We start from the raw sequence: 27,740 nt of genomic DNA, 5'->3' as shown, positions 1-27,740 counted from the left end.
CAGGTCTTCAAGAAGAGCTGACCCAGAAGTCTCAAGAAGACCACCCAGACATCCCAACTCTATCCCAAGCCCTAATGAAAAATTCTCACAAAATATCACTCTTAAAACTATTTTGTCTTCCTTAAAAATGTCTCAGTGAGGCGCCTGAGTGGCTCAGTTGGTTAAGCATCTGACTCTTGATTTCAGCTCAGGTCATGATCTCACAGTCATGAGATCAAGCCCCGCATCAGGCTCCATGCTGTGTGTAGAGCTTTCTTGGGATTCTCTCTCCCTCTCTCTCTGCGCCACTCCCACTCATGGTGTGTCTCTCTCTCTCTCTCTCTCTCACTCTCCCAAAAGAAAAAATAAACATTAAAAAAAAAAGTCTCACTGACTTAATCTGTATCTCACCAAGTCTTATGGAAAATATCTTTATAGCCATATTTGGATATTAACCAATTTTAAACCAAGATTATTTGGGATTATGGAGTACTGGCAGTTAAAACTTCACTGCCTCAAATTAACAGATGATAAAACTAGTCTGACTTACCTAAAAATCTGAATTCTAGAGAATGACTTGAAAATGCAATTGTATCACTTTGTTCTTGATACATTCATTTGCTAATAAGTAAAATAAGAGGTAAAGCTGGCAAACAGTACCAAATACTACATAAATGTCTTTATTACGCCAAAAGGGATGGCTAAACCAAGAAATTTCCATTTATAAAATTAAACTTTAATCTGGAGCTCGTATTTTTATAAAACTGCTTACTGGACATTACTGTAATTTATTGTAACTAGATGGGACATTATTCAAATCCTATATCTGTCAATTAACAGATGTATGATTTTGGTCAAGTTAATTAACACTTTTTAGTCTCATTTTCCTCACTGATAAAAAAAGAGGTTAACAAAATCTTTTTCATAAAATGGCAGAATAGATACCCTCGAGGGACAGGTGCCATAGGCCCTATGCTGTCTACTTATGACAAACTCATTCGTTTCATGCATCACAGATTTGGCACTGTTTATCACTCTCTTTTGAATTTCTCTTCTACTGGCCTCAACACATACTCCCAGTATTCTGGTTTGGAGGACTAAACAGATGAAGGTACCACCCTCCAAAATAGAAAATGAGGAAGAAAAGTTTGAGGAGAGGCAAATGACCCTCTTTAGTACTCATCCCAGCCTTATTTCTCCACAAAATGTTTACTGGTCCTATCACTCTGCCCTGCATCTATTTCAGCATGTATCATACTGTATTATAATTGTCTAGGTAATCATCATCACAGTTGTAATCATCAACATATAGAAGCATTATCTCATTTAATCTTCCACCACAACTCCATGAAGTAGGAACTGTTTGTAACCCCATTTTGTGGATGAAGAAATGGAGACTTACAGAATTAAGTAACCTGCCCAAGGTCACATTGACAGTAAGTAGCAGTGCTCTGTTTGAACCTAGACAACCTGATTCCAACCTGTACTCTCTTACCCTCCTTCCCCTATACCCAACAGACTAGCACTTCTCAAAGTGTGTTCCACAGACTCCTGGCAATCTTTGAGCCCCTTTCAGATGATCTGCAGTGTTAAAAGTATTTTCAAAATAATACTAAGCCTTATTTGCTTTTTTTCACTGTGTTGACATTTGCAGTGATGATGCAAAAGCAGTAGTAGGTAGAACAATGAACCAATACTTTTCTTTTTTTTTAATTTTTTTTAATGTTTATTTATTTTTGAAGGAGAGAGAGAGAGAGAGACAGAGCATGAGCAGGGGAGGGGCAGAGAGAGAGAGGGGGACAACAGAATCTGAAGCAGGCTCCAGGCTCTGAGCTGTCAGCACAGAGCACCACGTGGGGCTTGAACCCACGAACCCTGAGATCATGACCTGAGCCAAAGTCAACCAACTGAGCCACCCAGGCACCCCTGAACCAGTACTTTTCAAATGATTAACACATGAGATTACAAAAGTGTACAGGGGTAAAGAGTCATTCAAAGAGCAAGGCAGATCAATGGATTTTAATGTAAGGATATACAATAAGTTAATTTATCTTGTTTCAGGTTCCCCATTGCAACTCATCTTTAGGAAACTACCACTTGTACAGTTTGGATGTATTAATAGAGAATAGTACCCATAATTATGTTAAAAGGCTATTAAAATATTACTCCCGTTTCAATCTGTATGAGACAAGACCCACTAAATATACTTCAACCAAAAGAACATACACAACAGATTGAATGTAGAAACAGATATGAGACTCTAGCTTTCTATTAAATCAGGTATTACAGAGATTTGCAAAAAAAAAAAAAAAAAAAGTAAAACAATGCTACCATTCTTGCTAAATTATTTTTTGGATACAATTTTTTTCTTAATATGTTTTGTGTTCATATGTAATTGAACATAATAATTGTGTTATTATTTTAAATTAATGAATAAATATTTTATATTTTTCTCAGTTTTAATTTCAATTATGGTATATATTGATCGAAATAATCCACATAAACAAAAACTCCTTTGGGTCCTTAAAATATTTTCTAAGAGTTTAAAGGCATCCTGAGAACAGAAAGTTTAAGTACATTAAAACTTTAAAGTCTGGGGCCCCTGGGTGGCTCAATCAGTTGAGCATCCAACTTCGGCTCAGGTCATGATCTCATGGTTCATGGGTTTGAGCCTCATGTCGGGCTCTGTGCTGACAGCTCAGAGTCTGGAGCCTGCTTCAGATTCTGTGTCTCCCTCTCTCTCTCTCTGTCTCCCCACTCCCCCACCCCCCACCTCTCAAAAATAAATAAACATTTTTTAAAAAAACCTTAAAATTTGAGGATTTCTTAAAAAGGAAATTGTGTCTGGGGCATCTGGGTGGCTCAGTCGGTTGAGAGTCCGACTTCAGCTCAGGTTTTTGATCTCATAGTTCGTGGGTTCAAGCCCCGCGTCAGGCTCTGTGCTGACAGCTCCGAGCCTGGAGCCTGCTTCAGATTCTGTGTCTCCCTTTCTCTCTGCCCCTCCCTCGCTCGCACTCTGTCTCTCTCTCTCTGTCTCAAAAATAAATAAACATTAAAAAAAATTGTTTTAAAAAGGAAATTGTGTCTTACCTATCTTTTATGTCTGAAGTACTTAGTGCACTGTATATCATCAGCAATTATTTGTAAATGAGTGAATGAATAAATAAAAGAAAATGATATCAGTTTCTTCCTCTGCTATGTATTTAGTCTCTATTTAGAATATTCATTGAACGGTATTGTACTTTGTCTCTTTATCTATTGGTCTACTCCATACAATGAGTTCTTCAAGGTCAAGAACTGTCTTTTCTATCTTTGTATTAACCATGTCTACAACAATATCTATCACATTGTAGAAAAGGAATAAATAAATAAGTTCCTTGATTTTTTTATAATTATGTGAGGAAAACATTCTCCATGATGATTCAAAAACTATTATATTTAAAATGGTGGGTACTTAAAGAAAATAAGTTGTATCAAAGAACTGAGAGACCTTTGGCCTGTGGCACTGAGATGTTCACAAGTGAAGCTACATACTCTGAGGATGCCAGGCACAACTTAGAAAGAACAGACCCTCTTCAAATAAGAGCATGTTGCTCTATGCTCCCGCAGACAAATCTCAGCTGAGGAATCTTCTAGAACTCCAAGGGACAAGTAGGATAGACAGGTAGAGTTCTGCTTTCTAGCAGAGTAGGCACCCCAAAAAAATGTACCTAGAAAGATACCACAGAGGAGTCTTTTTACATGACCAGGTATCAAATTAAAAGGTACTTACTTTATGTCAGGGTACCTGGGTAGCTCAGTTGGTTGAATATCTGACTCTTGATTTTGGCTCAGGTCATGATCTCACACTATGTGAGTTCAAGCTCTGTATCAGGTTCATGCTGAGTATGGAACCTGCTTGGGATTCTCTCTCTCTCTCTCTCTCTCTCTCTCTCTCTCTCTGCTCCTCTTGCTCTCGTTCTATCTCTTTCAAAATAAATAAGCTTAAAAAAAAAAAGGTGCTTTACCTATTAAAAAGCCAGTGGCCAGAAGAGGTCCAGTGATTGCTTATAAATGTCAAAGCTGAGAGAATGGTTCCCACAAAATTACAAGGAAATCAATATTTTTGTTTAAATCTTTATTTTAAATAGTCAAGATAATGTCTAAGCTAGGCACCTGATAATTGGCCTTTTTCATAGGTTCCTGAAAATGGTATCTTTTCCTATACTTTACATGAACATAATAAATGGTATTAAGTCACTTCATTTATTAATGAAGAACTTCTATTTTTCTGCACCTAACTACTCTTGTATTTTGAATTTACTATATCTATTAGAAGTTTAGACATCAGAGATTTCAATATCTACCTGTAAATGGTGATCCCTAGAGGCAACTACCATAGATGTCAGTTTTAAGCCCAAAGCATATGTGGGAAACCTTCAAAATTGATTTAGCCACATATTAGTGCCACACATCCTGGGTCCTGAGGTAGGAGGTGAGAATACAAAGCAGAAAAAGGCATGGTCTCAACCCAGGAGCATTTCAAACTCTAGCAGTTTAACCAGTTGTGGAAAGTAATATCACTGGGTCCATGGCTTTTGTGAAAAGATTCCATATATTTTCTAACCATGACATATTATCATAAAAATGAAGTGTGAAGTTTTATGTATGTGGATTCACATTTTCAGGAACTATAGAGTTTGCAATTTAACAATATTTTACAAATTCTTTACAAAGGAAATGACCATCATGCCATCATTTGTATTATGTAAATACGGACTTCTATACATATGGAGCTGCGTCCCATTCATAGGGAATATGTTCCAGATTGCTTTGAATCTTGTAAATATTTTGCCAATGATGGATGGAAAGGAAACTTTATTTCTGAAACAAACTTCTGTCATCAACAGTCCATATTTCTCCACAAAATTTTTCCCCGATCAATAATAGAAAAAATAAAATGATGCTTTCTTAGAAGCTAATAACCTTTAATTAACTCTCCAACTACTTTCTAGATCTAAATGCCTAGACCAGAGGAATTGTTAAAATCTTTCCCTTCTGAAAAGAGTTTTGGGCCTTATCTCCAAAGGTCTATGATAGGCGGCAACAGTGACCGAAAACAGCCAAGACTCTCAAAGTGATATTGGATTGGGTATTTTTACAGTTAAACACACCTCTAAAATAAATTCTTTATTTAGATAAGCATTGTAGCAACAAGAGACAGGCTACTACTTCAATATTGGCAGGGAGGATTCTTATTAAAGACTTTACCATTTGAGGTTCCTCAAAACTTATCTGTAATCCTTGCTCCGCTGGCACTTGAGATGGCTTGTGACCGTACTCTTTCCCCATTAAAGATGTATCCTTGAAGAAGAAAAAGACAACAATTTAAATAATGACAGTTTTTAAAATCATTGAGCTATATTATTCAATGCAGCAAAATTCTACTCATTTAATCAGTGGGGAATAAATACAAGCTAATCAATACTATGCAGTAAGTGAGAAATATAAAACAAAAGACACAATAAAAATATTTTGTCTATTACTCTGACTTCTCGGCTTTTTAAATTATTGGCATCTGTAGGTATATCATCAGATTTAATAAGACAATTGAGTAAAGGTAGAGATACTGTAAAACACGGCTATTAAATAGCTGCACAAGAAAGATAAAATCAAAACAAAAATTTAATCTAATCAAAAGCAAGAAGGAGTATGATTATACTTAAAATTTCAATAAGTATAACTGCTAGTATCATTTTTATCGCTACTAATGCTAATTGCTATGATATAGTCTCTATTCAGCTGAAGTGGTAAGAAGAGAGTCCACCACAACGTCTAACAATGAATAGTAATAAAGAGACCCAGCTCCTGCCCAAACTGTAAAGTCACAGACCAGGTATCAACAGGCAAGTTATTTTGCTCCCCTTAACCTCAGTTTTATCCTCTTTAAAACGGGCATTTGACCATACGACTTTTGACACCCCCTTCCTCCTCTAGATTTTTAGTACATTCACTATAAACCTCAGAAGGGTCACACATTGGTAGTGGTGCTAAATCAGCTCTAGAGTAATGGCTTCTTAGGACTTTAATAACATTTTAAAATAATGCTGGAAAAGATAAAGCTGATCTTCAAGTAGCTTAATGGACTTTTAGAACAAACTCCATCACTTTTGAAAGGAAAACAACAAAATCTCATATTCTACAATGTAAAATGCACAATATTCAGCACTCAATCAAATTTGACCAGTCTCATGGAGAAGCATGAATATGTGACACTTAAAAGAAGAAAAATTAGAAAAAGAGTCAGAAATGATAGATATGTTGGAATTAGTGGATAAGGATCTTGAAATCTCTAATATAAATATAAAATGCTCAAATATATAAGAGGAGCATAAGACATAAAAAAAAAAAAAAAAAAAAAGAATTGGGCACCTGGGTGGCTCAGTCAATTAAGCATCTAACTCTTGGTTTTGGCTCAGGTCATGATCCCGTGGCTCGAGATGGAGCCCCACGCAGGGCTGTGTGCTGACAGTGTGGAGCCTGCTTGGGATTCTCTCTCTCCCTCTTTCAGCCCCTCCCCCACTCTCTCTCTGCCCTTCCCATGCTCACTTGGTCTCTCAAAATAAATAAAAAAGCTTTAAAAAAAACAGAATCAAATGGAATGTCTAGATAAAACACATTATCTAAAATAAAAATTTCACTGAATGGCATTAATAGCAGAGAAGACACTACAGGAAGATAATATTTGTTAACTTGAAGACATAGAAACAACACAAATGAATCACAGAGAGAAATAAAAACTGAAAGAAAATTAATACCCAGTCTAACATAATCTTTCATTAGAGTCCCAGAAAAGGGAGTATGAAGGGAGCAGAAAATATTTGTAGAGAAAAAAATGGCCAAAAGTTTCCAAATTTGATAACAACTATAAACCCTTGATGCAAAAATTTCCATGAATTTCAAGCAGAAACAAAGAATACTATGCCAAGCACATTATAATCAAAATGAAGAAAACTAGTAATAAAGCAAAAAATCTCATCAGCATCCAGAGAAACATTAAGTACAAAGAAACAAATAATTAGTGGTAACAATTACCACAAACTAACATTGCAGGCTTCCTATCAGAATTATGCAGACTGGAAGACAATGAAGCAACATATTTAGAGTACGTGTACTGAAAGAAAACACTGTCTACATAATATTCTATAACCAGCAAAATTATCTTTCAAAACCAAAGGTGAAATACTTTTTCAGCAAACTAAAGGTGAAAGAATTCATTGCCATCAAACCTGCATTACAAGAAATGTTAAAGGAAATACTTTGAGCAGACGGAAAATGGTATCAGGTCAAACCTTGAATGCACACAATGGAAATAAGTAGTAGAATGATTTAAAATGTGTGTAAAATAAAAAGAGACATTTTTCTCTTTAAAAATTTTTTTTAAATATAATGAATGGTTTAAATAAAATTAGTAATGTATTGTTTTATAACATATATATATATATGAAGTATGCATTAATGATAGCACAATGATGGGAGAAGGGAAAAGAAGTATTCTTCTGTAAGTTTCTTATACCATATGTGAAACATTATATTATCTATAGGGATAATTTAAATATGCACATTGTAAAATCCATTAGCACCTACAATAAAACAATAAAACAAAGAGGTAAATAAGCTAATTAAGTAGTACAAAATACCATAAAATGCTTTAAAAATAATTAAAAGAAGGCAGGTAAAGAGGAGGAAAAAAACAATAAACAAATGTGGCATATAGAAACCAAATAGCAAGATAGTAAACATAAACCCAACCATATCAATAATTCTATGTAAATGGTTCTAAATACTCCAGTTAAAAGACAAAGATTGTCACTGCAGAGAAAAAGAAGACCCTACTATATGATTGCTATAGGAAACCTACTTTAAGTATAAAGATATAAATAAGTTAAAAGTAAAAGGATTAAGGGGGTTATAACACACAAACATTAATCATAAGAAAACTGGAGTGGTTGTATTAATATCAGACAAAGTAGACGTCACTTCAAAACAAGAAATGATAGCAAGAAAAAGAAGATAATTTCATAATAATACAAGAGTTAAGTTCCTCAGAAAATATGAAATTACGCACTAATGACAATGCTTCAAAGGACATTGAAAAAAACTAACAAAACTGAAAAGAGAACTAGAAAATTTCATTATTATATTTGGGAATTTCAAACCAACACTATCTGGCCCCTGAGATTTAGCTTTTTATAAATATACTAACTAAACAGGAAATGTAAAATGTGAAATCCTACAAAAATTTCTTTACAATATTTTAGGTTTATAAATGTAACATTAAAGTATAAAACCCTGACAATAATGAACACCAAATTCAGGATATCATTCACACCTGAGGAGGAAGAGAATTATTGGAATTGGAAACAGGTACAAAGGGGACCTCTACTTTACTTGTAATTTCCTATTTATTTAAACAATCTGAAGTGAATATGACAAAAAGTAAATTTTGAAAAATCTGATGAGTACTTTTTCTACAATTGAAAATATTTTATAATAAAGAAATTTCTAACACATTTCATGTAGGTAATGTAGCAATGTCAAAGATGGATTAAAAATATCTTAATAAAGAAAACTAGGGATGCATGGGTGCCTCAGTCAGTTAAGCATCCAATTTCAGCTCAGGTCACGATCTTGTGGTTCACAAGTTTCACAGTTCTGTTCTCAGTCCTGGGCTGACAGCTCAGAGCCTGGAGCCTGCTTCAGATTCCGTGTCTCCCTCTCTCCCTGCCTCTCCCCTGCTCATGCTTTCTCTCACAAAAAATAAAAATAAAAATAAAAAATAAAAAAAAGAGAAACCTATAGTTTACCTTACTTGTGAAAATAAATGGGAAAAAAATCCCAATTAAAATATTTTCAAATGAAACTAATCATCATATTTAGAAACAATAAATCTTGACTAAGGAAATTCTTCCCAGAACTACATGGAAAATTCATTGCTAGTTCATAAGATTAACAGATTAACATGGAAATTCATATGATTAACTCAGTAACTGCTGAGGATGACCATCAATAAAATTCAACACCTATATCTGAGTAAAAAGTAACTAGAAACAAAAAAACTTAAACCCCATGGGAGATATTTGCAGATTCCTGTACCAAACATATTTCAAAATAAAACATTAGATAGATGAGGCCTAATGCAACAAGTAAAGAAACACTACATGTATAAATAACATAGAGTAGAAGACCAAAATGTTACAATTAGTAGATTATGTGACCATATATTTCATGGAAAAAAGAAAATTAACTGAAAAACTAGTAGGCCAAAGCATATCTAATAAATTCAATAAATAAAATTTCATACCAGCAATAACCACTTAAGATCCCATTTTTAAAATAAAAATAAGCAAATAATATAAGCAATAAAATGCATGAATCTCAAAAACATTACGCTTAGCAGAAACAGCCAGGTTAAAATGGTATCAGAATAGCCAAAACTAGCATCCATCTCCAAACCACCCAATAAAGTAAATATAAAGACAAAAATATATGAAAACTTAAAAGTATTTGTCAAGTTAAAGTCTAATGCCTGGGCTTTTTCTTTTTTTTCTATGGGTCATACTTCCTTGTTTATTTGTATGCCTCATAATTGATTGTTGAAAGGCTTATAGCAACCCAGGGAGCACTTTTTAATGATGACTAGTCACAGTAAGAACAGTGAGTATGTTTAGTGTTTTAACTTGCCCTATTCCCATAATCTGGGAATAAGCAGTAGTCTTGAAAAATAAAGATAACAATAAAATAAATATTTTAGTAACTCTCAGCCATAAGAATGTCTATCAGTTGTTTATGGTCAGTCTCAGCCTATCAATAGTGATGCTATTAACTGGAAATACCTGTGGGCAACTACCTGGGCTCATACTATTTGTGGTGAGCCCTCAGAGACATTTCCCCAACCACAGCAAATGTTGTGGCTGGATCAGCACTTGCTGTTCTTATTATCACTACAACACATACCCCAGCAACAACTACCAGGGAACTTTGAAAAGACAAGGTTTATTACTTATGAGTTCTAAAGAGTACATGGCATACCAAGGAGCACACAGTGAGTTTGTTAGGAGAGGGAGGGAGAGGAATGGGACATGGACCTGGGGTTCTGACTTTATTAGAGTTGAAGTGGGATGCCCAGGGTTTACCAGATTCACTATTTATTGGTGAATTTAAAACACCAGTGTGGGAATTAAAGCACAGGAAAGAAAACACAGGCAGGTAGTCAAAGGATTATCCAAGTCAACCAGAACTTTCCAAAAAAGGGAAACTTCATGGTTGGGGCAGCCTGGCTCTTTATCTAGTTGTGTAGTTGACACACATTCAAGATGGATGGATGTCTTTTAAATGAATGCCTTAGCAATCAAAACCTGAATGTCAGGCACTTACATTACAATCAAAAAAGCTAATTGTCAGGCGCCTACACTACATTGATTTGCACACCATAGACTGTGCACATTCTCTGAAAAGACTAGAAGTCCTAAGTTTTCACCTCCGACTGACACTGAGGCTCTAGGCAAGCTGAAAGTTAGAACTAACTCAGGGTTGTAAATTGTCTGCCTGAGGATTGAGGTATGTTCCAACACACAAAAGAGCCCCTCCGAAAATCTGAGACACATTGGTTCCAGGCATTCAAGAAAATCTAGATTCAATCATTACCTGACCACTAAGCTAATAAAACAGAGACTTCAGTGGCCACACACAACAGAGAATACAAACTTCACAAAGTTAGTTCAAGAAAGTCACTAATTTTTTTTAATTACAACAAGAAAAACAACAACAACAATAGGAAATAGCACCATTAACAAACCCTGGGGGGAGAAGTAGGATCTTATTTCCACAATTATCACATTATATTATTTTAAATGTCCAGTTTATAACAACAACCAAAAACAAAAACAAAAAACAAACAAACAAAAAGAGACATGCAAAAAAACAAGAAATTATGGCTCAACATAGGAAACAAGATATAGAAACCATCCTTTAGGAAGCTCAGACATTGGACCTATTACATAAACACTTTAAATCATCTTTTTAAATACATTAAAAAGCTAAGGAAACCTTGTCAAAGCAACTGAAGAAAAGTATGACAGTAATGTCTCAACAAATTGATAATACCACTAAAAAAGCAGAAGGAAAAAAATTAAAAATAAAATAAAAAGACAAATAAACCACTAAAACTGACCCAAGAAAAAGCAGAAAAATTTATCAGACCTAGAACAAATAGAGAGATTGAATCAGTAATCAAAAACCTTCCTGCAAAGAAAAGTCCAGGACCAGATGGCTTCCCTGGTGAACTCTACCAAACATTTTTTTAATCTTTCTTTTTTCATTTAAATGTTAATTTATTTATTTTTGAGAGAGAGTGAGAGAGAACAAGTTGGGAAGGAGCAGAGAGAGAAAGAGAGCACAAGCCCGGGAGGGGCAGAGAGAGGAGACACAGGATCCAAAGCAATCTCCAGACCAAGCTGTAAGAACAGAGCCCGATGCTGGGCTCAAATGGTGAGATCAGGACCTTAGCCGAAGTCAGGCACTTAACCTTAACCGACTGAGCCACCCAGGTACCCCTCTACCAAACATTTAAAGAAAAATTAACATCAATCCTTCTCAAACTTTTCCAAAATATAAAAGAGGAAGGAACACTTTGTAACTAATTCTATAACTCTAATACCAAAACGAGATAAAGACACTGCAAGAAAAGAAAACTATAGACCATTTTCCTTATGAGTGTAGATGCAAAAAATCCTGAATAAAGTACTAGCAAACTGAGCCAGGAACAAACTATGATGACATGGTCAAGTGAGTTTTATCCTAAGAATTCAAGATTGTTAAGGGGCACCTGGGTGGCTCAGTCAGTTAAGCATCCAACTTAGGCTCAGGTCATGATCTCACAGTTCATGAGTTTGAGCCCTGCGTCAGGCTCTGTGCTGACAGCTTAGAGCCTGGAACCTGCTTTGGATTCTGTGTCTCCTTCTCTGCAGCTCCCCCACTTGCTCTCTCTCTCTCTCTCAAAAATAAACATTAAAAATTTTTTTAAAAGAATTCAAGATGGTTAAATACATGAAAATCAACAATATAACATATCTCTTGAACAGAATGAAGGGAAAATGAATAGACATTTCTCCAAAGAAGACATGCAAATAGCCAAAAGCACTTGAAAAGATATTCAAAATCTTTAATCATTAGGAAAACACAAATCAAAATCACAATACCACTTCACACTCACCAGGATGGCTATAATAGAAAAAAAAAAAAAAACAGGCAATAACATGAGTTGGTGAGAAAGTGGAGAAATTGAAACTTGTACATTGCTGGCGGGGACGCAAATGATGCAGTCACTGTGAAACAGTTTGATGGTTACCTAAAATTTAAACATAGAATTACCATATAATCTAGCATTTCTGCTTTTATGAATATTCCTAAAAGAATTGAAAGCAGGTATTCAAACAGACATCTGTACATCGATTTCATAGTAACACTATTCACAATAGCCAAAAGGTGGCAACAACCTGATATCCATCAACTGATGAATGGATGAAAAAATGTGGCACATACATACAAATGGAATATTATTCAGCCAAAAAATAAAAAATGAAGCACTGATGCATGCTATAGCATGGATGGGCCTCAAAAACAGTATGCTAATTGAAAGAAGCCAAACATAAAGGCCATACATATATTGTATGATAGCATTTATATGAAAAATCCAGACTAGATAAGTCCATAGAGTCAAAAAGCCAACTCATGGTTGCCAGGCGCTGAAAGCGAAGTGGGGAGAGCAGTAGATGGGGGGGGGGGGGTGACTGCTTAATGTGTATGAGTTATCCTTTCAGGTGAGGAAATTGTTTGGGAACCAAATGGAGTTAATGAGTCTATATTGTGAATATACTAGGTTTCCATTGAATTGTTCACTTTAAGATGGGTTAATTTTATGTTATGTGAATTTCACTTTGATGTAAAAAGAAAAGTGATTAGTATGATAAGGACTTGGAGATATTCTCTGCTCATTTGACATTTTTACTAACAGTAAAATTTATACTTGATAGTTATAAGACATTGTCCTATGACAAAAGGACTTATTTTTGTTTGTCTGTATTATAATACATTCACAGAATGTATTATAGAAAAATTCACATCTGACATTTAAAAAAGACCTGTAATATAAAAAATAACCATTCATTGACAATAATTTTGCTAGTGTTGGATTAAATTCTAGCAACAGAGACACATAATGGATGTGTAAAGAGTAAAAAGTAGTAAAAAAAAAATGCTTCCTCTAACCTTAGGAAATATATTAATTAGTAAGTCAAATTTAAAAAATAGTAAAATAGTTGCTTCACTTAATCTCAGGAAATTAATTAATTTATAAGTCAAAAAAAATAATCATCTTCATGGCAGTCTCAAGTGAAAATTATACGGAAGGCAGTATGATAAGTTGGTTGAACATACATGCTCTGTGATCCAATTGCTTGGATTTAAATCTTGCCTCTGTTACTTTTAGGCAGACATGAACAAAGTACTTAATCTCTCTGGGTGTCAGTTTTATAAAATGGAGATAATAATAGAACATACCTTTCATGTTTATTATAAGGAATAAATGAGATTATACATGAATATAGAAAATATTCTGTACATAATAGCTATTATTATTCACATTAAAATAAAAACAAAATAAGGATGCCTACTGTCACCATCATCATTTGACATTATACTTACAAATTCTAGATATGAAACATAAATAAAACATACAATTATAGGAAATGATTTAACCAAATTACTGTTTTTTGAAGAGGCTATCACTGTATGCCTAGAAAACCCAAAAGAATCTATTGCAAAAGTATTAGAAATGTTATTTAGCAGTTAAATCCATTAACAAAAACCAAATTTAGAAAATGATAAAAGGGGGGAGCCTGGCTCACTCAGTGAAGCATGTGATTCTTGATCTCAGGGGTGTGGGTTCAAGCCCCACATTGGGCGTGGAGCCTACTTAAAAAAGAAAAAGGAAAAAAGGAACAAAATCACAAAAGCAACAAAAATATAAACTATCAAAACAGTGCCTTAAGAGTGTGAGGAAAACTAAAAAACTTTATTGAAGATACAAAAATTGACTTGAATCAGAAATCTTGGATTTGGGACTAAAAAAAATCGAAAAATTTTAAAAGAAATACAATTACAGTAGTCCCTTCTTATCCACAGGGGATATGTTCCAACATGCCTGAAACCACAGATAGTACCAAACTATATATACTGTTTTTTTTCCTATAAAGACATACCTATGATAAAGTTTAATTTATAAGTTAGGGACAGTAAGAGATTACTAATAATAACTAATATTAAATAGAACAATTATAACAATATACTACAATAAAAGTCAATGTGTATGTGGTTTCTCTCTCAAAATATCTTACCGTACTGTACTCACCCTTCTTGCGATGATACGGGATGACAAATGTCTATATGACAAGATGAAGTGAGGTGAACGACGGAGGCATTGTGACATAGCGTTAGGCTACTATTGACTTTCTGACAATATGTCAGGAGGAGGATCATCTGGTTCCAGACTGTGGTTGACTGTGGGTAACTGGACCCACACAAAACAACACCATGGATAAGGGGGAGCTACATGTATTAATGCTATCTTGTCCACCTGGGTCAGAAACTACAATAACTAATATACTTCTACATTTTTCACATGGTCTGTCAGAGTTGAACAAATTTTTTTTTAACTTTTTTTTAAAGTTTATTTATTTTTGAGAGACAGAGACAGAACATGAGCAGGGGAGGGGCAGAGAGAGAGGGAGACACAGAATCAGAAGCAGGCTCCAGGCTCTGAGCTATCAGCACAGAGCCTGACACTGGGCTGGAACCCACAAACAGTGAGATCATGACCTGAACCCGAAGTTGGATGTTTAATCAACTGAGCCACGCAGGCGTCCCTGAACAAATTTTTAAACACCTGAAAATTTATAAAGCTATGAGCAGCCCAGCTTCACAATCCTGGATACACTTTTCATGTGTTTCACAGAGCAGTTTCGACCTCTCGTGTCTACCTTAGAGTCCAGAATGTCAGAGCCGGAAGGAACTTGAAAGATCAGTGAAGTCTGAAGGAAGCGCAGATTTCAGCCACTGAAACCAGAGCTCGGAGCCCCAAAGTGTGCTGTGTAGTATTCAAAACAAACAGAGCCCACGGTCTTTCCCCTGAACCGCTTCTAGCCGCTGGACTGGCAACAGAAGCAGCAGTGTTCCTCTGGCCTGTTAGGCAGAACCTGTATTCTTTTCAAATCCTCTTTAAAAGAAGAGAGGTGCGGAGCGCAACTTTCCCCCTACTCTTCCTCATGCAATCCAGGTTCTCCCCAGAGGAGGCCGGCTGCAAAGACATGGGCCAAAAGAATGTTTTTAACGGATACTCTTTTAAGATTTCGTCAGCACTTATTCAAGGTGCGCTATCTTTAAATAACTTACTACGAAGTTTAAGTTTCAGAAAGAAGGAAAGAAAAGACATTTTTATAGCCCTAAACTAATACTTGTCCACACAGGTTATTTTCTTGAGAAACAGCCCTGATTTGCATTGACTTTTTCTTGTTTCCCCGCAGGCAAAACCCTGCTGGCATTGGCCTGCAGAATCCTGCTTACGGGCCCAAGAATGTGTCAGGGCTGCTTTGCAAACCTTCTCAACCACATTTGACTTTTTTTTTTTTTAATTAAACATTTTACATGATTGTTCTGGATGGCTGGATCATATATTCAGTAAACTGTCAGTTGTAAAAAAAATATGATTAAAAAAACCAACTTGAATGGCTACCACATAAATTTAAATATCAAAATTGTTACAGACACTATCTATAACTAAATATGCATGGTATCTTTTCCACAAAGTCAAAACAGAATACAGTCCATGATTTCCACTTTTTATATTACTTTTCTGATAGGTGCCCTATCTCATAAAACTATAGAGTACTTTTAGGAAAAAAATTATTGAAGCATTCATGAAAAGTTTGTTTAATCCAGGTCATCTAAAACAGATATAATCAGAAAAATATTTCCAGAATATTATCAAGTAATGCACTATCCCTTACTCCTCAACATTCATACCAGGGAAGGCAACACAAATCTAGGCTTTTCCTTTCAAAAACCTACAGATAAATATGAATGAATATGCCTGCTTCTAGGTTATGGTATCTACTATATCAGATATGATATTCCTCTGAATTAAGCAATAATTATTCAGTGATTTAGGACCAGCTATTGACCAACAGTGTGTTACAGTGCTTTAGGGCCAGGGATCCAAGAGAAATAGAAGGCAAGGTTCTTTTCCTCAAGAAGTTTACAATCTAATTAGGGAAATTAAAATAACAGACTAGAAATAATTTTTTTTAATACAAAGCAATGTACTCAAGCAACCTAATTATTATGTACAGGACCCAAGTTCAACAGGGATTCAGTTTATAGGCAGAGATGAGGATAAGAGTACAAATATCAGAATATGCACCAGTTCCAATTATGCCTCTGAAAAAAAAAAAAAACTGGGGCTGGGAGCAGAGGAAGAGGGAAGGGAGAACAGCGGTTCTCATTTCATATCTTAATATAAGACCACCTGATTAATTATATGCCTGTATCAATTCACGTTGAAAGTTTTTATACCTCTTTTATTTATTTAGCCAACAGGAATTTATAATTCTAAAACTTTCAAGACATAAACTGAAAAAGGATGAAAACATTTTTGTTATGGTTTCTCAGATGACATTAAATCTGAACATTTCTATCCGTTTTTGCTGTCCCTAAAATCAAATAACAAGTTCAATTTATTTTCTTAAATGTTTTCTATTATAAAATCATTCAAAAAATTTAAAACTTACTAAGCTAGCACATACCTAACCTATCCTAATATTCAGCAAAAACATTTGCAGTACCATTCCCAGGTCTTATTAAGAAAAAGGCTCTGGGAGCTAGTGTCCAAGATGGTCCCTAGTGATTTCCACCTCCCAGCAGTTCCCTCCACAATGAATAGGGCTAACTTGTGTAATCAATAATCAGTAAGATATAGCAGAAATGATAGTGTATGGCTATGTCGTAAAAGATATGGCAACTTCCACCTACTCTCTCTTAGATCACTCACCCTAGGAGAAACCAGCTGTCATGTTAACACTCAAGCAATCCTATGAAGAGGTCCACATGATAAGGAATTGAGGTCTCCTACAAATTTCCAGCACCAAATTGCCAGTCTTGTAATTGAAACCTTCCAGCCCCAATCAAGTCTTCAAATTATGGCAGCCCCCAACAAGATCTTGATGACATCCCATGAGAAACCTCAAGCCAGAATCATACGCAGAAGTTGCCCCTGGATTTCTGACCCACAGACACTATATGAAATCATAAATGTCCATTACTTTAAGATGCTAAGGTTTGGGATGATCGGTTACAAAGAAATAAATAACTGAAAAAAACTCAAAAGGTAAAACTCTAGCTCTTCACGTATGTCATGACATTTCCTAGAAAACCTATGATCTCAGAATCACATAACAATTATCATTTATTTAGGTAAGTGTGTATTTTCTTCCTTATTACCTAGTCTCCATAAATTTTGTTAGCCTTTTTGTTTAAGAAAATCTATTAAAAACTGAAGTACTTTGTGCTAGATTATTAATGAAAACAAAAAGTGTGTGCATTAACAATATATACCAGGAGATACTTAATACACCCTTCTTTGTCCCACATACATCATGAAATAGTATCATCTAACATTTCATTACATATATCAGCAACTTTAAAAGACACATCCCTTTCACCTCACACCTGTCAGAATGACTAAAATCTTGTGTTGTTACACAAGAAACAACAAGTGTTGACAAGGATGTGGAGAAAGGAGAACCTTGTGAATGTTGGTGGAAATGCAAACTGGTGCAGCCACTTTGGAAAATAGTACGGAGGTTCTTCAAAGAGTTAAAAATAGAACTACCCTATGATCTAGCAATCTCACTTCTTGGTATTTGCCCAAAGAATACAAAAACACTAATTCAAAGGGATACCTGCATAGGATACCTCCTATGTTTATACCTGCATAGGATACCTCCTATGTTTATACCTGCATAGGATACCTCCTATGTTTAAAGCAGCATTATTTACAATAGCCAAGATACGGAAGCAGCCCAAGTGTCCATGATTGGTGAATGGATAAAGAAGAGCTGGTATGGATACATACAATGAACTGTTATTCAGCCATTAAAAAGAATGAAATCTTGCCATTTGCAATGACATGAATGGAGCTAGAGTATAATACTGAATTAAATAAGTCAGTCAGAAAAAGACAAATACCATGTAATTTCACTCATATGTGGAATTTAAGAAACAAATGAGTAAAGGAAAAAAATTGAGAGAGAAAGAAACCAAGAAATAGACTCTTAATTATAGAGAACAATCTGATAGTTACCAGAGGGGAGGTGGGTGGGGGGATAGGTGAAGTAGGTGAGTGCACTTGTTGTGATGAGCACGGGGTGATGTATGGAAGTGTTGAATCACTATATTGTACATCTGAAACTAAAATAACACAGTATGTTAACTAACTGGAATTGAAATAAAAATTTGGAAAAAGGACACATCCCATGAACCAAATGTTAACAGCATTTATGAAGGCTACCAAATCACAGAGAAATAAAGAGCTTACTAGAAGCAAAAGGTGTTATAAGCCCACACCAAGAAATGGTTCCTCGTCCTATTATTAAACAAAGCCAATGAAGGAAATTCTGTAAGTCCTATAACACAGATCTATAAATAATAATATCTACACTATGTTTATAATTTAGGCAGTTTATACATATACACCTTCCTTAGTTAAGATGAAAAATGACTAATACCACCCATAAAGGAGCACTGATAATCAGCCTTCAGTTATTCCTTCTCCATACTAAATTCCAGCTCCTCCAAATTTTTCTTGTATGGATCTGGGAGTAGAAATGATAAATTTTCAGAAGGACCTATAAGAATGTTCTTGAAACCTCCTAATGTCACACATGATTTAATAACATAAATAAATACTTCAATAATAAAATTCATGTCTCTAAGAGAGAGCATATTTTAATTTATACCATTCAACAAATATTTATTTAAAGAATGACTACTAAGTCCAGGGAATTATGCAGGGTGATGTGAGGGATAAAAAATCACAAGATAAATAATCTTGCCTCCAGGTTGTTTATGATCTGATAGAACAGATTCAGCATTCATTTGATCCATCCTACTAAAAATAAAAAGACAAGTAAGACTCGATTCTGATCACTTAGGTATTCACAGCCTGGACAAACATATATATTGGTACATACATAAATAACAATAATACATGGCATAAAAGACACAGAAAGTAAATTTGTAACACAGAGTTGGAGTGAGGAGGGGGCAGATTAAATAGATTTAAAATAGAAGGCAGTATTTCCACAAAATAGGCCATAAGAGAAAAGTAGGAGATAAATGTGCCCAGTGGATACAAAGGGCATTTCATGTGGAGAAAGATTCCTTGGTCAAATTTTCAAGTCCTTTTTCCTCCCCCAGAGCAGGCACAAATATGCCACTTACTGCCAATAGGTAAGGTGAGGATGGAAGGTATCTTCATATTGGTCCCCTCATTCCCTGTACCCAGTTCTACTTCCAAGGGATGGTGATGAACCCTATGGTTTGCTTCTCTAAAATAGCTGTACTGACAGCCAGATTCCAATGTAAAGGGGGAAATCACTCTATTCATTTGGGTTTATATGAAGTTGTGAGAACTTGAACCACATTACCTATGACCTTAATTTCCCTCCTCCCACTTTGCTCATTTCTGAAGCAACAAAGTTTATCTCTGGGTAGAAGCAAATAGCTTATTCAAGTCATGAAGTGGTTTGATCACTGTTCTCAGTTGGGAGCATCAGAAACGGACCCTTTTTCATGTAGATGGTATTGAAAGGCTGGCAAGATCACAGAATCAGTGTGAAAGAAACCAAAGGAGTCACAAGATCAAGAAACAGGAAGCATCATAATAGTGTTATAGCAAGAATAGACTTGTCAGGCTTCCTCATGACACAATGGCTCAAAACAAATCCTTACCATTCCTTTCTTAAGCATATATGGTATGTTCAGGAAGTTTTAAAAGTGTAGTGGATATGGGACACCTGGGTGGCTCAGTTGGTTAAGTGTCCAACTCTTGATTTTGGCTCAGGTTATGATCTCGTGGTTGGTGAGTTCAAGTTGACAGCACAGAGCCTGCTTGAGATTCTCTCTCTCTCTCTCTCTCTCTCTCTCTCTCTCTCTCTCTCTCTCCCTCTCTGTCTCTCAATCTCAATCTCTCTCTCTTCCCCTCCCTCTCTCCCCTCTCAAAATAAATACATAAACATTTTTTAAAAAGTGTAGTGGATGGCTGGTGTGTCAAATCATATTAATGGCTTCAATTCTTCACTTCTCACTCTACCTACACACTTTGCTATGTAACTTTTCAGTTTTCCCATCAAGAAGCAAAGTATATTTTCCTATGTCTTGACTCTTAATTCATCTATGTGAATTTTTTAAAAATTTAAAAAATAACTGATTAACACTTGAAATTAACTTGTAAATCTTGGTAATTAATCATCATATAATTTATATTTCAAAGAAAAATAAACTCTGTGTCACACAACGATTATACCTTAGACTAATATCTAAATTTTACAGCAAAAACACAGCTATGTTCTTAAAAACTGTTATGAGTTTCCATAACCATTCCATATTACATACATTTCAAAAGTGAAGATGAAATAAGGACTTTTTCAGAAATTTTATTTATCCAGAGCTTTTATAAACACAGAAAGCCAAAACTAACCAAACCAAAATTACTCCCACCAGAGGCTTCACCACCTCACATGCACTTTCAATTAACAATGCCCAAGGTCCTCATGTTCTCCCTTTTATTCAGAAAAGAAGCATGAGTGGGACACCTGGGTGGCTTAGTCAGTTGAGTGTCCGACTCTTGATTTTGGCTCAGGTCATGATCCCATCAGGCTCTTTACTCACAGTGCTGAGCCTGCTTGGGATTCTCTCTCTCCCTCTCTCTCTTTCTCTCTGCCCTCTCTGTGCTCTCTCTCCCTCTCTCTCTGAAAATAAACTTAAAAAAAAAAAAAAAGGAAAACATGATCACATAAAATGACTGACATGCTTCCACAATATAATATAAATCAAGAGTTGGCAAATGATGGCCTACCAACCAAATCTGGCCAGCCACTTGTTTTTGTTTGGCCCATGAACAAAGAATGGCTTTACATTTTCCAATGATTTTTTAAAAATCAAAAGAATAATATTTATAACAAGTGAAAAATATATAAAGTTCAAATTTTAGCATTCATTAATAACATTTTGGTTTTCATCAATAAATATTTGTGGAAATTTATCTTCTCTCATAATATTAAGTACCTACATACTGTCCTTGATTTTGCCTCTTGGCCCACAAAGCTTAAACTATTTACTATCTAATCCTTTACAGAAAAGTTTGGTAATCCTTCATGTAAATGACAGATAAGTAATAAGAAATCACCACCTTATGGGAAAAAATGCATTGCTATAGAAGACCAAAGGAATGAATTTTTCACTCTGGAATTTCAGACAAAACAAATACTGCTAAGAGTTGGTACATATCACAAAAAGAAATCAAACTATTTCCTTATGTAGAGTTACATGGGTTACACTGATTTTATCGCCTCATTACATACCATATTGTCTGAAAAAAAATAAAGCGGGATCTCCTCTCAAAATTAAGCTCCTTAAAAGTTGAGGCCTAAAAATTCAGCAACCACTACACTTTATTCTTCCACTTAAAGTATTTTTATTAATGAAAATAATAGTTTACAAAATTAGTATCTCATGCATTAAATAATTTTCAATTCATGAAGCATACCAATAAACTTTGTATTTTTCTTTATAAATTGTTCAAATCATTCATACTGTAATAATTTCCCAAATACACTAGGCCCTTTCTTGGCTCAGCAACCTTACTTATGCTTGATCTTCCATTAGGAATTCTCTTCCCAAATACCCTCCTGCTATAGTTTCCTCCAGGTAGCATAGGTAGGTAAGATATTTGGAGTTTGTGTGAAAAAAGACAAGGGTTCTTTTTTTTTTTCACCTAGATAGCTCCCAAACTTTCTAAACCTCTTGAAAACTATTTTTTATTAAAATGCCTCTCCTCCTTTAACATTCATTCAGAATTCATTGTCCCCATAACACGTTACTTGTATTTTCATTTTTCCCTTAGGCCATTCTATCCAGTTAGAATGTCATTTTAGAATCAACCACCTACTTCTTTATAGATTTCAAGAAGCTAGTTATCTTCTGGTGTTCCTCATCTGGAATGGCACTGCCAGGTGCAAATACCAGAAAAGAGGAGCCATCTTTGACACCTCTCCTCTCCCTCACCTCCCAAATCTAATTCATCACCAAATCCTTAAATTGCTGCCCACATATTTCTGGAACCTCCACTATAGCCTCTTAACTACTGTAACCCATATTAGTTCGCCAATCTAACTACTTCCTACTGTAGCTATTCATTCTCCACAAAACAGTCAGGAAATCCTCTCAAATCAACTCTCATCGATACACACATATCCTGACATCCCTGACTAGTTCATCTACCCATAGCCCAAGCAATCATAACACTCCACAGCTTATAAAATAATATTAGAGTTTGAAGTCTGTATCTCCTGCTATAAGTAGATCATAAGTTATGATGTGTATACAGCATCTGTTCAAAGATGTTTCATGATCGAATTAATGTTGGGCAATATCTTATTATTCTTGGCATTCTTCAGGTTGCCAACTACTTTAAAGAAATCCATTTTGGAAGTTCTATACTTAATCCTGTAATTTTAATAATATCTTTCAAAATTGCCTTCAGAGACAACTTGCCATCCACATAAGAAAATTTGTCTTTCTGCTTCCTTACTACACCTGGATTTTTAACCCAGAGTGGTTTTACTCCAAAAGTGTTCACTCCTTTCATTCAAAAGACATTGCTTTAAATGACATTTGGTTGTTTCAAAAAATCCAACCCATCCCTGAATGCTAGATAGTTGACAAAAGGTAAGCAAAAGAATGTACAATGGACTATGAATGCAAACAATTACCAAGTGCTTACTGTGTGCCAGGCATTGAGTATTTTGCAAACATTATTTCACTTAGTTCTCACAACAAACCCATGTGATAATGGTTATTACTGTTCCAACTTTAGATTGGATTAAAAAAACAACAACATAAATTGAGTGAACAGTTAAAAATCTATTCTCCTCAAACTATTCCAAAAAATAGAAGAGGAAGGAAAGCTTTCCAATATACTCTATAAAGCTAATATCACCGTGATACCAAAACCAAAGACACTATAAAAAAAAGAAAACTGTAAGCCAATATCTCTGATGAACACAGAAACAAAAATCCTCAACAAAATATTAGCAAACTAAATTCAACAATACATTAAGGCTCACTCATCACAATCAAGTGGGATTTATTCCAGGTATGCAAGGATGGTTCAACTTTTACAAATCAATCAACATGATACACCACATTAACAAAGTGAAGGCTATAAATCATATAATAATCTCAATAGTTACAGAAAAAGCATTTGACAAAATTCAGTATCTGTTCATACTAAAAACTCAACAAAGTAGGTTTACAGAGAACATACCTCAACATAATAAAAGTCATATATGAAAAACTCATAACTAACATCATATGCAATGGTGAAAAACTGAGAGTTTATCCCCTAACCTCAAGAGCAAAGATGTCTACCCTTACCACTTTCATTCAACATAGTATTGGAAGTCCTAGCCACAGCAATTAGACAAGAAAAATATAAAAGACATCCAAGTTGGTAAGGAAGAAGTTAAACTGTCACTGTTTGCAGATGATATACTATACATAGAAAACCCTAAAAACTTCACCAAAAAACTATTAGAAATAATGTATAAATTCAGTAAAGTTACAAGATACAAAATTAACACAGAGAAATCGGTTGCATTAGTATACACTAATAATGAAATAGCAGAAAGAGAAGTAAACATCCCATTTACAATTGCACCAAAAATAAAATATCCAGGAACACACTTAACCAAGGAGGTGAAAGACATGTACTCTGAAAACACTGATGAAAAAACTGAAGACAACACAAACAAATAGAAAGATATTCCATGCTCATGAATTGGAAGAACTAATATTGTTAAAATGTCTATAATTCCCTAAGAGATCAGATGCTGGGAAGGTGGTGAAGTAGGAGGACCCTAAGCTCAGTTTGTCCCATGAATACAAATAGATAACATTCACATCAGCATAAATAATCCACAACAAACTCCACAACTAATGGTAGAGAACAGACCACATTGAAGAAGGTAGGAAGGGCAAAGATGCAGTTTGGGAGTGAAACAGACCATGGCTGCCCATAGTGGAGAGGGAGACAGTGGCATGGAGAAGGGTGAAAAACAGACTTTCACACCAGGGAGGCCACATGGGGAAGATGAATCCCCATAACATTTTGCTTTGAAAGCAAGAAAAGCTAAATTTCATGAGTTCTTACAATGAGTGGGACTTAAACCCTGAAATTTTAAAAATCAGCAGGCTCCACTGTAGAAGAGCCCCAAGGGCATTAGGAAGTGGAGTCCCCACCCTTAAAGACACAGCATGATGAAAGACCTTGCAGACACAACAAAGAACAAGCAGTTTGAAAAATGCTGGGAAAAGACAGGAGGGAGAGTGATTCACTCATATCAGAGCATGGCCCTGAGAGTCAGGGATCACAGGGAGGCCCCTCCAGGAACACAGGAATTAGCATGCACCATTTCCCTCCTCCAACCCCCAACATAAACACACAGCCACCTGTGGGAGCTAGCCCAGTGTCAACACTCGCTACCTAACTTGCTTGCACCAAGCCCTGCCCCCTGCACTTCAGGGAACCCAGCTTTCCTAGTCACACTTGCCTCAGTCCCAGCACTGTGGACCCCCTTCCCCAGACGACCAGCACAACACCCACCAGACCTGGTCTCCCCACCCATGTGATTTGCAGAATGTCAGTTCTGGCATTGGTAGTGGCAGCAGGTCTCATTTCCCAAGCAGACCACCTTGTTAAAATGTTCCCCACCTCTTCTGGGGACCAAACGCTGCCCACAACAGGTAAAGAAAGCTTCTTCAGAAAATGGGACTGAAGGAAAAAGAGGCCAGGACTCAACAACAGGGCAAACAAAACACACACAGGACACACTCTATAAAGTATCAGACCCTAAAACACTGGGGACACTGCACTGCAGGGCACTATAGGACCTCTTCTTCATAACACCATTACCATCAAGAACAAAAGATGTAACTTACTTTCCTAACATACAGAAATAGACACAGAGAGACAAAATGAGGAGACAGAAAAATATGTCCCAAATGAAAGAACGGGACCAAACTACAGCAAAATTCCTAAGCAAAACAACACAAGTAATATGCTTGATAGAGAATTCAAAGTATTGATCATAAAGATACTCAATCAATTTGAGAAAAAAGTGGAGGACACCTTTAACAAAGAGATCAAAAAGAACCAATCAGAGATGAGAAACACAATAAATGAAATTAAAACTATACTTGATGGAATAAATAGCAGGCCAGATGAAACAGAGGAACAAATCAATGGCCTAGAAGATAGGTAAATTGAGAACAGTCTTAGGGAACTCAGTGACTCCATTAAGCATAATAACATTCATATTATAGGGATCCTAGAAGACAGAGTAAAGGGGGCAGAAATTTTATTTGAGAAAATAATAGCTGAAAACTTGCTTAATCTGGGGAAGAAAAACAGATATTCAGATCCAGGGGGCACAGAGATAGAGATTCCCCCCCCCAAAATCAACCCAAGAAGGTCCACAACAAGACACATAGTAATTAAAATGACAAAAAGTAGGGATAAAGAAAAAAATTTAAAGCAGCAAGAGAAAAGAAGACAGTTACATACAAGAAAAACTCCATAAGGTTATCAGTGGATTTTTCAGAAGAAACTTTACAGTGGCATGATATATTCAAGGTGCTGAATGGGAAAAATCTTCAGCCAAGAAATTCTACCCAACAAGGCTATCATTCAGATTAGGAGAGAGAAAGAGTTTCTCAGACAAGTAAAAACTAAGAGTTCATGACCACTAAACCATCCCTACAAGAAATATTAAAGGGGAACTCTTTGAGTGGAAAGGAAAGACTATAAGTGAGAGTAAGTATTTTTGTAAAATCAGTCAAGGGATTCATAAAATAAAAGGATGTAAAATATGACTCCCTAAAACATAGGGAGGAGAGGAGTAAAGAATGGGTTCAAACTTAAGTGACTGTCAAGTTAATATAGACAGCTATACGCAGATGTTATATACAAACCCAATGGTAACCACAAGTCAAAACCCAGTAAGAGGTATACAAAAATAAAGACAAAGGAATCCAAGTATACCACTAAAAAAAGTCAACAAACCAAGAAAAACAGCAAGAGAAGGATCAGAGGTAAATTATAAAAACAACTACAAAATAAATAACAAAATGGCAATACGTATATATCTATCGATAATTACTTTGGTTTTTTTAAGTTTATTTATTTATTTATTTTGAAAGAGAGAGAGAGTGGGGGAGGGGCAGAGAGAGTGGGAGAGAGAATCCCAAGCTGACAGTGTGGAAACTTATTCGGGGCTCAATCCCACAAACCATGAGATCCTGACCTGAGCTGAAGTCAAGAGTCAGATGCTCAACTGACTGAGCCACCCAGGTGCCCCTATCAATAATTACTTTGAATATAAATGAATTTTAATCCCCAAAGCAATCTATAGATTTAATGCAACTCCTACCAAAATACCAACAGCATTTTTCACAGAACTAGACCAAGTAACACGAAAATCTGTATGCGACCACAAAAGACCCCAAATAGCCAAAGCAATCTTGAGAAAGAAGAACAAAGCTGAAGGCATCACAACTCCTTATTTCAAGATATACTACAAAGTTGGAGTAATCAAAACAGTATAGTACTGGCACAAAAAAAAAAAAAAAAAGACACATAGCTCATTGGAGCAGAATAGAGAGCCCAGAAACGAGCCCACATTTATATGGTCAATTAATCTATGACAAAGGAGGAAGGAATATACAATGGGGAAAAGACAGTCTCTTCAATAAATGATGCTGGGAAAACTGGACAGCTAGCTACATGCAAAATGATGGAACTGGACCACTTTCTAACACCATACTCAAAAATAAACTCAAAATGACCTAAATGTGAGACCTGAGACCATAAAAATCCTAGGAGAGAGCATAGCCAGTAATTTCTCTGATTTCGGCCATAGCAACATTTTTCTAGATATGACTCCTAAGGCAAAGAAAACTAAAGCAAAAATAAACTATTGGGAATACATCAAAATAAAAAGCTTTTGCATAGCTAATGAAAACATAAACAAACAAAACAGGCACTCTACTGAATTGGAGAAGACATTTGAAAATAATATATCTGATAAGGGGTTAATATCCAAAATATATAAAGAACTTATACAGCTAAACACAAAAAAAAATCTAATTAAAAAATAAGCATGTGGGGCGCGTGGGTGGCACAGTCGGTTAAGCGTCCGACTTCAGCCAGGTCACGATCTCGCGGTCCGTGAGCTCGAGCCCCGCGTCGGGGTCTGGGCTGATGGCTCGGAGCCTGGAGCCTGTTTCCGATTCTGTGTCTCCCTCTCTCTCTGCCCCTCCCCCGTTCATGC

The 27,740-nt window shown here is 35.6% G+C and overlaps 1 protein-coding gene across 6 annotated transcripts in view; it reads right to left on the bottom strand.

The window, feature by feature from the left end:
• The window catches only part of TTC6 (tetratricopeptide repeat domain 6), a 220,311-nt gene that overhangs the window by 136,540 nt on the left and 56,031 nt on the right, over positions 1–27,740 (bottom strand). For all 6 annotated transcript variants that reach the window (XM_045059830.1, XM_045059826.1, XM_045059825.1 and 3 more), the window contains one exon: positions 5,230–5,322. In XM_045059830.1, coding sequence (XP_044915765.1) covers positions 5,230–5,322 — 93 coding nt within the window. The remainder of the gene's footprint in view (positions 1–5,229; positions 5,323–27,740) is intronic.

Source organism: Felis catus, chromosome B3 (assembly GCF_018350175.1).
Source record: "Felis catus isolate Fca126 chromosome B3, F.catus_Fca126_mat1.0, whole genome shotgun sequence".
Taxonomy (NCBI): Eukaryota; Metazoa; Chordata; class Mammalia; order Carnivora; family Felidae; genus Felis; species Felis catus.
The sequence above is the reverse complement of the archived record's forward strand: the minus strand, read 5'-3'. Positions and strand labels throughout refer to the sequence as shown.